This window comes from Pteropus alecto, unplaced genomic scaffold (genome assembly GCF_000325575.1).
Source record: "Pteropus alecto unplaced genomic scaffold, ASM32557v1 scaffold87, whole genome shotgun sequence".
Lineage (NCBI taxonomy): Eukaryota > Metazoa > Chordata > Mammalia > Chiroptera > Pteropodidae > Pteropus > Pteropus alecto.
In genome coordinates, this window is record NW_006443225.1 from 22,772,299 (window position 1) to 22,784,347 (window position 12,049).

The 12,049-nt window shown below is 46.5% G+C and overlaps 1 protein-coding gene across 1 annotated transcript in view; it reads right to left on the bottom strand.

Moving 5' to 3' along the window:
- The window catches only part of CALB1 (calbindin 1), a 19,342-nt gene extending 7,324 nt beyond the window's left edge, over positions 1-12,018 (bottom strand). The window contains exons 1-5 of the mRNA XM_015598624.1: positions 11,940-12,018; positions 11,412-11,488; positions 7,500-7,597; positions 2,851-2,947; positions 1,584-1,634 (exon numbers count right to left, since the gene is read on the bottom strand). Coding sequence (XP_015454110.1) covers positions 1,584-1,634; positions 2,851-2,947; positions 7,500-7,597; positions 11,412-11,488; positions 11,940-12,018 — 402 coding nt within the window. The remainder of the gene's footprint in view (positions 1-1,583; positions 1,635-2,850; positions 2,948-7,499; positions 7,598-11,411; positions 11,489-11,939) is intronic.
- Between the last annotated feature and the right edge of the window lie 31 nt (positions 12,019-12,049).

The window sequence follows — 12,049 nt, forward strand, 5'->3', positions numbered from 1 at the left end:
CGCTGTCCACAAGGCCTGGGCCCGGCCCCTGCTCCGTGCTGCGGAGCCCCTCTCGGGGCCCAGAAGGGACGGGCGGCCACACGTCCCCCGTGGAGGGGAAGGACCCAGGTGGCCTGCGCTGCAGGAAGGGCCTGTGCGCCCCCAGGTCCCAGGGAGGCCCCCAACACGCAGGGGAAGGCCACCAGGAACAATCACGGGCCAGAGGAGGGAGGCGGAGGAGACAGGCCTCGGGGCCGGGACACCGAGGGGTGACGGGTAACCGGGCCCCCAAGGCTGCGCGGCTGCAGGAGGGTCCCCGCCGCCTGAGCCCGGGCCGCGGTTGGTGCTGTGGTCTCCATCTCGTGACCCGGGGACACTGCGCAGACCTCGCTGCGCAACTTCACTGCTCCTCCCCACCCTTACTTTTTTTTTTTTGAGAAAAACGGGCTCCGGCTCCGCTTTGAGATGGACACGCTCAACCCCCAGCGCGCGGGGACGGGGAGCTGGATTGACGGCCGCAGCGCAGGCCGGTTCTATCCCTGGCTCAGCTGCCAAGGAGCTGTGGTCCCAGCAACTGCCCGCCACGTCTGCCCTCATCACTGGAATGAGGAGCTGGGACGAGTCCAGGGCCTCACCGAGCCCTGGGTTCAGGCGGCCGTGACAATCGCCGGGATGGCTGCGTGGCGCCCTTAGAGAAGGCACCTCGCGCCCCGTCCCCTCCAATCCCCAGAAGCCCGCGAGCCCCGAACCGCGGTGGCTGGACCATTCTCCCTGGACTCCCGCCAAGAGCCCGGGGTCTGGATCAACCCTGAGGTGGGTAGAAGTTCAACAGTCCTACCAAATTATAGACAGCATGCTCACCCTCTCACACTGTTTTGAATTTCATCCTTTTAAGTCCACTAAAAAATTTAAAATTCATTTTAAAATCGATCATTCTACCTTACATGCAAGTAATTTCAGCTTCTTTATGCCTGTATGATATGTCCTTTAACTTATCTTGTTTTTAGATCTTTGAAATAATATCTCAAATTAGAACCATTTAGTTTCTAGGCACCTTATGTGGGGGTGAAGCCAGGGGTTGGGGCCAACATCTTATTAGGGTGTTTACTATGGCTCAGTCAGAAAGCATTTTATTTATTTTGGACGAAAGTCACTGGTTGGTTGTGTATTACATAAGCATTCATTTGGGAAACAGGAAATAGCCAAAGCCAACCCTTTCTTTCTGTGTTGGCGGGTGACTGGTCAGATACACTTTTCAAGTATCTGCTGGACCTCCCCAGGGACCGCCCGCTTCAGGAGGGCAGAGGCTGTCCTGTCTCTGTCCCCCGGAGTACATTGCAGGCCTGACATAAATGCTTATGGATCGGTTAGTAATTTTACTTCAGAAAAATACCTACTTAGCATGATTTACAGTAACTGAGTTTACTATCTTCATTGCAGTTTTCTATATTACTCGGATGTTAATATGTCTATTGTTTCAAACAACAAAAGGTTTTTCCTTAAAAATATTTTACTGATCAAAATCCACTGAATACGTGAAAAGAGAAAAAGTAAAACAACAAGCTAGTCAGCGACGGCCGCGTGTAAAGTTAGAGGAATGTTACCATCTCCGCTGAAAAGTTAAAGTCGGTGTCGCTCGCACTGAGTTCAGCGCTCTGGAATGACAAACACGGAGGCTGGAGGGTCCCTCGCCGTGGGCAGGGTGAGTGTGCGCCTCGCCGCCCGCGCTGCTTCGGTCTGGCCGGGCCTGACTGTTTTGCGTGTATACGCAACACATTCAGTCTTCTAATTTCATGGACCCGTGCGTGTTAAATCGAACACAGCACCATCCTATTTTATAGGCATTAGAAGTGAGTCTTAGAGACACGTAAAAGGTCACAGTGAGACACACCAGCCATTGAGAAATAAGCAGTGACGTCGGGATAGGAGTGGCTGTGGTGGCCACGAAGAGGCCACCTGCCACAGGCGCACATCACAGCACGATGGTCCTGAGCCCTGCTGGCCCGGCCTCCGTGCACTGAGACGCCACGTCCAAATCTCAGAGCTGGGCACTGTCGCCCTCCAGCTGTGGCGTCTCAGACCACGTCTGCGAAGTCCAGGGGCCTTTTCTAGCAGGTGTTAGATAAGGTGGCTTTTCTCTCAGCTCTGCTAGGTCACTGCTGTCCGTAGAAGCAAGCAGTTAGTTGCGTGTCCCAAGATCACTGGTGATTCCCGAGTCTGTGGGCTGCCCGCCTGCTCATTTATGAATTCCCGCAACGTTCTGGAGGAGAGGGCGGGCGACATCGGGGGAGTGAGCGGGAGGCGGGTAACCGTGGCCAGGGGCGGAGCCCTCGGGGACTCATGTGAGAGATGGTGGCCGGTCCTGGAGCGTGGGGAGGCAAACCCCTCTCCCTCCTTGCCCGACCGCCCTGCCAGTCTGTGCAGGTCTCGAGAGCGAGGCCTGGGCCTCGGTTACTGTCTCTTTGCCCAGCACCTGCAAGAACGCCAGTTGGTGCTTTACTGAACCAGCGAACGAAGGCTGTTGACTCTCGGTCTAGGGTTGGCACAGGTGGACACGCAGTTCCTTTGGCAATATTGCCAAGCCGTAGGTGGACACCGTGACGTGCCACCCAGAGCTCCCTTCAGGTGCTGGCAGCGTCGCTGTAGCCTCAGCTGTCAGGTCTCTTGGAGACATTACCTGGGTCGAAGAGAGCTGTGTCCCTGAGGAGGCTGCATCCCGTGACTAACCCACAGGGACATATAAAGGCCGAGACTCTCACTCAAAACTTAGGGCATCTCTGGAGGGTCGACCCAGCGTCAGAGCACACTGTAGGGCCAGCCGAAGCCTCTGTGGGGGCTGCACCACGGCCCAGCGCCCCCCTCTGCCCTCACTGCCCTTGGACTGGTGCTGGTCCCCAGAGCACTCATGAGAAAGGCCTTGCTGCTGGTCTCCAGGGAGCTCTGCCGCTCAGGGCTCAGCGCAGGCTCCCTGTGCCTCCCCGGAGCTGGCACAGCATGGAGCTCTGCTTCAGCTTGCAGGAGGTCACATCCCTGCTGTGGCTCACCGGGCTCTGACTCAGAACCCCGCATGTGCCTGTGGGCGCTGGGGATTTGGTCACCGCTGCTGAGAACCTTGCAGGGAGGCTGGCAGGCCTGATATCCGCTAAGGGAATTATCTCTACTGAATGTGAGTACCAGAGAAGAAAGTTCTATTATCTGCTCAACCATTCATCTTCCTCTTTAATTATTTCTAATCAGCCTTCTCTGCAAATGATCTGTTTTTACCAGACAGTTTCAAAGCAGGAGATAGAGCGGCGAGGCCAAGTCCGAGGTGCAGGGAGGGTTACTTCGCCAGAAATAGTGACTGAGCGAGGTACGTGAGGACACGCAGGCCTAACCCTGACTCTCCCCGACCCTCCGAGGCAATCCTGGTGCAGTTAACCCCTTCCCGATCTTAGCAAAGCACTCACGGCTCTTTTGGGGACTGGAGAAATGTTTTCTCTCACCGCTGACAAGTGGGAATTTGGAAAGCAGTCTTCTCATATACGTGTAAGACTAGTTGAATTTAATCATCTGAATTTGACAAGTTATATAAGACGTGGGAAAAGGGCTTGGCATCCAGGAGAATGGAGTAGATTTCCCAATGAATTATTTTTATTTAAAAAAATAATAGCAAATACATTTATCGAATTTCACATGTGCCCAGGGTTTATCTATTTGCTTGACAGGCATTATCACTTTGATGCTGATGCTCAGGTGCCACCCCAGTTCACAGGGGGACAGAGGCCCAGAGGCTCGATGGGCTGCCGCCATACAGCGTGCAGTCTGAGCCACATCTGGAATGAGAAAGCCTGACTCCCCTGGCTTGGAGACGCTGACCCTTCCTTGCCCTCCACTAAAACCTTCCATCATTTATGGCTTTCCTAATAAACCGTTTGAAATATCTCTGCAGAGCAAAATTTCCAATCAGATTCCGTTGTCCATCGTTTCCCCAAATCCTGAGGTGAAAAAGTCAACTGCCAGAAAAATTACACCCCCTGTGTCTGAACTCACGTGCTCAAATCCCACTGTGGAAACAGAGAGGGGTCGGCTACACGAACGCCTGCCTTCCCGAGAGGGTCATGACAGTTTGGGGATTAAAATGGCATTTAGATCTATCTTTTCCTTGGATGCACTGACCTGGACAGAGAGTGTGTGCGCGGAAAGGTGCGTGGGTCCCACACCTGCCCCGGAGGTGGGGGAGGCTGGCAGGCCTGATATCCGCTAAGGGAAGTAGCTCTACTTAATGCGAGTACCAGAGAAGAAAGTTCTATTATCTGCTCAACCATTCATCTTCCTCTTTAATTATTTTTAATCAGCCTTCTCTGCAGCGGAGCCATTAGTCTGAATAAATTTAGAACATTTTGACTGTCATGGTATTTGTTAATTTATCTTTGAATTTCAATACTCCTGTTTTGGCTTCATATTAACAATCTCTTTATTACTGAACTATGTCTGTGTGAATTTTAAAAGCTCTTTAAAGACACGAAATTAAAAACCTCAGAAGAAGGCGCCGTTTTCGCACGTTTCCAGGTGCCAGAGCATGTCGTTGGCGAGTGGCCGGCGACGCCGGGGGAGAACTTTGGAAAATGACCTCTGTATCCCTGACCTTCCGAACAGCGTATTTCAGTTAAGGTCAAATAAGTCCGGCCCGTTCCCACCAGGGGAGCAGACTGCGCGTGAATATCACCTGCTCTACCCGGCTTCGTTTTGGATGAGCCGTGAGTCACCTATCAAGGAGGCATAACATTTAGGCAGATCCAGCCCATCTCCCCATGCACCCCAGGGCTCTGGTTGCCCGATGCCAGCGAGGAGATAACTACTAATTTGGAAGACTTGCGTTTTCTGTTCCTTCATAGCTGGCTGGGATTTGTGCATTTGTGTCTCATGTTCTATATGGGATTTCTTAGCAAACGACATCATCTGCCAAGTTGGAAAAGGGAAAGGATGAGCTTCACTCATCCTCGAGGGCTCGCTGAGCTCGGGCGGGCCCCACGCTCCCTCCCACGTGCTGCCGTCACCTGGGGTCCTCGGTTCCTTTGCCCGTGAGTTTCAGAACCTCTCCTTTCTGTCCTCGCCCTCCTTGCCGGCCCTGGACTGGACAGAGTCCGCATCCAGAGGGGCCCCCCGCCGTCCCTCCTGCTGCCCTCTCCTTGCTGATTCCTCCTCCCTGGCCCCTCCTCCCCCCACCTCCCGAGCCGGAGCCGGAGCCGGAGCCGGAGCCGGAGTCAGGTCCGGGGATTCTCCCCACTCCTAGTGGGAACATGGACGTTTCGTTCAACCTCTCTGGGCTTCGGTTTCTTCATCCTTAAAACGGAAAATTCGGCTACTTTCTTCCAAGGCCCGTCTAGGAAAAGTTCCACGTCCTCGGATACCTAACCCTTCTGATCAGGTCCTGGGGGGGTCACACTTCCTTCCTGTAACTTCCTGCCCCGGCTGATCTGAAAGTCCCACCCGAATTACGTCCCAAGTGCTTTGCCCACGTGACTTGTCCGCGCTCTGTGCTTCCCGAAGCCCCTGCTGACCCTGACGCCTGCCATAAGCAATCGGCCAACTGAAGCTTGAAAATGTTTTCTCGTAATGCAGAAAATGTACAGATTACTTATAATAATGAAAAAGGCAGAGCCGTTTAGAGGAACTTGGCCGGCTTCTGGCTGTTCTGCCATTTGTTTCTTATTTTTTTCTTCGACAACTTTAGGCAAATTCTGTTGATTTCTCGGTTTCCCCAACTCGAAAACAGACTCGTTTTAACTCTAGACTTATTTCGTTGCTGTGAGGCGAAATGAGAGACCGTGCTGGACAGCACAGCGCCACAGGAACGCGGACGGTCCCTCCGGCCACCGCCGCGTCGAGCCTTCCTGCCTCAGCTCCGCGCCTGTCTCTCGCACACGCACAGCCTTCTGTCCCTGCAACGGCTTCTTATCGCAAACGTCTGGGGCGATTTCTTCCATCAAAGCTCGAGGACAGTGCATCTACCGGTGACCCCAGCCTCTCATTCAAGTATAGCCACAAACGATACTTCATAGAGGATTAGACAGTGTCGTATAAAGTAAAACCTGGGTCCAAAACGGTCTTATTCATCGTGTCCTTTCAGGAATGTGGAACCCACGGAAGTCAGATCCGTGCCTGCCACGCTGCTGTGCCACCGAGCATCACCGAGACAATGAAGCAGAATACATCCTCAGCCCTTCCGGTGAGATATGTTAAACACAAGATGACAGCCTTTTTTCTGGTCAATTGTAGTGTGCCAGACTCTGAAATGGCCACAGCTATAATCATAGTGATTTCAGAATTTCCAACTAGTTTTGAGTAGATGGACTTATCTCATTTATGTTCATTTTAAAGTTATCTTCTTATCCTTGATGATTCCATGTCTTGATTAGCTGGCCTCCTTGTCAATCTGTAAGTCCCACTACTATAAATTTATCTCTTTATATAGTAATGAGTTACACTCGGGCAAAGAGGAAAGGGTATGCTCCAGGGAAATATCTTAATTGCAAAGATAATAATAGTGTGTCCTTCCTTAACTCTATTTGTAGTAGCTGTTTAAAAATAAGCGTATTTCACATTGACATCACAGGAACGCTATAAGACCGATTATTTGAAAACCAGGTTAGCTCTCTGAATCAAAGGTAAATTATGACTAAATGTCGTCGCCAGCCAGGATGCTTTACAATCTAGCACACTAAGGACACTGTGTATAAAGAACATAATTATGCTTGTGATTTGGCATATTTTAAAATATGACCTTATTAATTTTTCTGAAAGCTATCCGCTCGATTTCTCTAACAGAAATTAAGATAAAAATAGGTTGCAGAGATTTTTAAAAGTTGCCAAGACACCAGCATTTGGAAAACTAGAAGGTGAGCAACAGCCTTTTCAGAAATCCAAGAATGCAGAGGAATTGATATATAATCAAAGCTTTGCTTCCCTGATTTACAGACCAAAAAGAGTTGTCCTTGACAAGAAAAGTAAAAAATAAATAAATAAATAAGATTTGACACCCATTTTTGAACCTTTAGAGAGTCAAGAAATCTGCGCCTGTAAAAGATCACGAGAACGCACCTGCTCACCTCCGTAAGTTCTGTTTGTACTAAGGTGCACTGTCAATTTAAAACAAATTCGGACACCAGGATGCAGCTTTTTGCCATAACATTGTCACAGGGACTGCAAAAGTTTCATTTTATATTTTAACAGAAAAGTCTAGAGCGCTAAACGAGAAGAAATGCCAGTGAACCGTGTACGTGGCAGTGTTGGGTGAAGCAGGGTGAGTGCAGCGGGCGGGGTGAGCACAGCGGCCCGGCGTGCGCTCGCGAGGGGCTGGGGCTGGGCTCCGGCTTTGGCAGACTCTTAGATCCCCCTCATCTCTCAGCAGTACTGGACTTGACATTTCCAAATGGAAGGGAACCTGTTACCGAAGCAAAGTAAGCCTCTCTGAATGGGCCCTGCTTCACCACGTTTGAGCAGGCTGCAGCCACAAAGTGAAGCACGTTTATTAAGACCGTGTCAGAAAAATGTTTCTTACCTCTACAATTCCTATTTTTCCATCATCTCTCTGCCCGTACTGGTCCACAAAAGTCTTCATCTCAGGCGATAACTCCTAAAATAATGTAAAAGCAAGTAAAAATTTTGTAAAACACACACACACACACACACACACACACAACCCAAACCCAACTATGCTTGTGATGGTTTTTGTAACTTTTGCAAAGAAAAACTGGAATCGGAACCATTCAGAATTATGCATACTGATTAACTATTCTCCTGAAAATTAAAGCCATAGCCGATGTACAGTGTTTGCTGGTTTCAAATGAAAGTTATGATTATTTCTGAATCCATCACTATGATTTATCTTCTACTAGTAGTCCTGAGAATATGTTATTTTTCCAATGTAGTCAGAATTATTCAATTCCTAACCTTTAGTGAATTTAAATATAATGATCACCGTTAAGGTACTTTAAATACTGCTTGCTTCAGGAAAGATTCTTTCATATTGCTGCACTAATTGTCTTACAAGATTGTCCTTATTCTAATATGTCTTGCCACGGAAAGTAATAATATATGTTTTCCATTTGAACAACAACAACAAAAAATGAGTAGTCACTCACTTAGTAAGCAAAGAATGTTTCCAGCACAAAAGTGGTATTCTAAGTAAAAAAGTTAAATATCAGAAAATACCTGCCAGGTAAGAAAACAACTTGACTAATTTGTACTTTCATTAGAGACAATATTGGTGACCACAGGTCACATGTGCCTATGATCTTTGTCTCCAAGAGTGACACGGAGCAGTCGTCTAGCGTTTCCTTGTTTCCGTTTGTTCTGAGATAACATTTTTTCTCCGTGAATTTTAGTACAGTAAGACATGTTTGAGAGTGGCAACGTGAAGGCGTTCGTCTCATTTGGGTCCCTCCCCCCCAACCTATTCTACTGCTTATGTAATCTCCTCCCATAGTGACAGACTGGAGAGCTGTGAACTGCAGACTTGTGGTCTGAACGTGGACCCAGGGTCCGAGAGGCTCAGTATGTGCCCTTGGGTCTCCAACACCGCCCATCTAAAACAGTCCTGGGGCACTAACTGGGGCCTGTTTAAAACAGGTCAGCCTTTACCAATGGCCTGTTCTATGACCTTGGGAAAGTAAATTAAGGTCTCAGGTTTTACCGTAACGAAAAAGATAATGGTATTACTTACCACACGGTGGCTCTAGGGATAGACGTGTTAATATAATTTAAGGGCTGTATTCACGGTGAATAGCATTACTACTAGTGTTACAACATCTTTTATGAATCAAAGTAAATATGCTTGGTAGAACTGAGATAACAGATTTAATTATTTAATCACATTTAATTATAATGTAGTCTTAAAAAATCTTCTGGTATGGATTAATTTCAACTTGCATTTATTAAATTTTACTACAACAACTATTTTAAAATGAAAATGGCAATAGTGGGACTATAAGTTGTTATGTTTTTCACATATAACTTGAAGTAAACAAAAAAACAAAGCATTTGTTGTTAAAATCTCAAAACCATATAATACTACTGGCGTAACCAGCAGCTCTGACATGTAGTTTGTGAGCTTTCTGGGTGATAACGTTGCCAAAATCTGTTTTAAACAGTGTAAAACATAATGATAGTGATAATAATAAATTAAAGCTTTCTATTATAATGACTAAATACCATGTTTATTGTAAAAGGGTAGGAGATATATTGGGTCGTTACATTTCATTAATGTTTTATTCATTTATAGTTAATCTTAGTGAAAATTTTGGAATTTCACATTATTCATATGACAAGCCCAACAGCGTTTCCATTAGTGCCACCAACTCCGTTTGTTATCTGAGGCTGGAAACTCCAGGAAACCTAGTTGATAAGGTCAACCTTTACGCTCTAAAAAAAGAGAAGAAATTTGTAAAAGTAGGTTTATTGCAGTGGGGCCAGTAGCATAAGAGAGCTCTTTTTCTAGTACATGAACCTCTGAGTCCAGATCTTAATTTAGATTTTAACTATCCAAAGACAGTATGCATAATACATAAAAATATTCAATAATCAAGGTATGAAGCACCTTGATATAATCCTTTGCCTGTGCTCAGATTTGGTATTATTGGATTATAATCTAATAATTTAAGTTTCCAATATTCTAAAATTGGAGTCCTGGCAGTAGGAAAAAATAATTAAGCTCTAAAATCTTTAAGATTCTAATACGAAGTCATTATTTACAAAAATGTACAAATATTAAAGTGAGAAGAGGAAAATAAAAATCTGAAAAAATGTATAATTTTTAAATATTTGAATTTCTAAGGATGAAAATAAACCTCAATATTAAAATTACTTCTAGAAAATTTAAAATATAATCGTTTAGCTGCTGGAGGCTCCCACAAGGTTTTAATTTGAAAATTTTTAGCAAGTAAGATTTTCCCAATCAGATATTTTAAAAGTATATTTTTAAATGAGGAAGAGACTTGTTTTTGTTTTATGAGTCTAAGATACGTAATAATAAAGTATTTCGTGAATTTATTTACATGATAATATGTAAGCGGAGGGGGGTGTGGACCTATTTCATTTGATCCCAATTAATTATACCTTCAGATTTATATAATAGTAAATCTGGGTGAAACCATACCCAGAGCATTATCCCATTTTAAATTAATTCGGTCAATGATTTTAGCAACTGATAACAACACATAACAACACATTTCAGAGTCCTCTGAGATTATTTTGAATATATTGTACAGAGATGCCTACCACATGGTTTTCAATTTTGATAGAACAAAAACGAAACTCTCTTAGTAAGTTATACATATGTAATATGTAGTAATATTATAATTGTGTGTAACTTGTTGCTAGGGGTGGTGACCTGCCAAGGATCAGACACACCTACATTTTCCTCTGAAAATGTATATGTAGTCTGGTAGTCTGTAACTTAAACTCTCTTTCTAATGGTAAAGATCATTAACATCTCACTAGCCCAAGTTCAACGCTGCCTTCTGAAATGCAGTCTTATGTAAGTCTCAGATTTGTAAAAGTCTCAGCCTATTCTACTTTATGCCTATTCTACTTTAGTCATCTCATGTATGTTTCAAAGCTGGGTATATTTTATTTTATTCTGAAAACATCTTTTTTTTTTTTTAACAGACCAATTAATGACTACAGGAAGTCATTCGGAATTAATAAGAATCGTCATTTGTTTAATTAACTAGTGGCTCAAATTACAATTATATCTTATTTTCAAAATACCATTAATTGCTTACCATCAAAGCATCACTTTGCTTTTTTTAAATAAGAGTCTTAAAATTGCGTTACTTTTTACATTTCTAACTTTTGGGTTTCTCCCTCTCAACAGAAATGAACACCTTTCCTGCTCCTCGAATCGAGTTGCAAGTCGTCCCCCGCCACCGAGGACAGATGAGACACTTTATTTTCTCATCTCTCCAACCACAGCATCACCACGACAACTGGCAACAGAAAAAGATCCATAATCTGCACATCTGCTTTCTGACCACCAAGGGGCAGAAATGTATTTCTGCCCCCTCACTTCTCACGCAGTTAATAAGTTAAAAATTACCCAACGGAACTGAGCCTCAGAGATGCTGACCTACTGAAAGATCTCGCACACCCACACTCTGAAGCATTATTAAAGCTGCCCTCCAAGCTGCAGCTTCAGACTGTGCAGTTTTTCCCTTTAGGGAACATCCGCCCCCCCTTCTGTCTCCCCCGTTTCTCCCTGTCTGTCTCTTTCTCTCCCTCCTTCTCTCTCCCCTTACACAATCTGGAAAGGCGCTCTTTCTCCTCTTTCTCAGTCGATAAACATTTACATTCTCTGAAAACCACTTGACCCTGCTGGCCCTTAGGAAAACAGTAGAACGTCTGTATTTTAAGCCCGAAGGTCCCTTTCCTCCTTTGCACTTTGAACCTACCAGTCCGGCCTTCTTCCGCGCCTGCTGGAGCTCGTGGATCAAGTTCTGCAGCTCCTTCCCTTCCAGGTACCCACTTCCTGCAAAGATAGGCAGGCGCCAGGTGTCAGACGGCTCGCTCCGAGTCCCTTTCCTATCCCCAGTCCCCAGGACTGCTGTCTTTATGGCCACCTCAGAGGCTCTCTCCTGCCCAGACCAGGATTAGCCCGCAAACGACAAGTCCGCGCCCCTTCACTTGGGGACGGGGGTTAGGGACGCTGATCACGGCCATGGGAATTTTGGAGAGCAGCGTTCCCCACGCCTGCTTCCCCCACTTTCTACTGTTGCCATTCTTGGAGAGAAGTTTAAGGTGTGGGGGCAACGGAAGCAATATATAAACTTCCAAGTCGATGGTTCTGCAGCCAGCCTGGAGGTAAGATCGGGGAGCCGAGAAAGAAGTAAAGAAACGGGGGAAATGGGACCGGAGGCTCAGGGGCGGGGAGGGGGAAGGGCACGGACGGGGCCCCGACAGATAAGGGGGAAGATAGTCACCATCGGCGTCGAAGTGAAGCCAGATCTCGAAAAACTGCGACGCTGTGATGAGGGGCGACTGCAGGTGGGACTCGGCCATCGTGCCGCTGAGCGCGAGCGCGGGTGCGCGC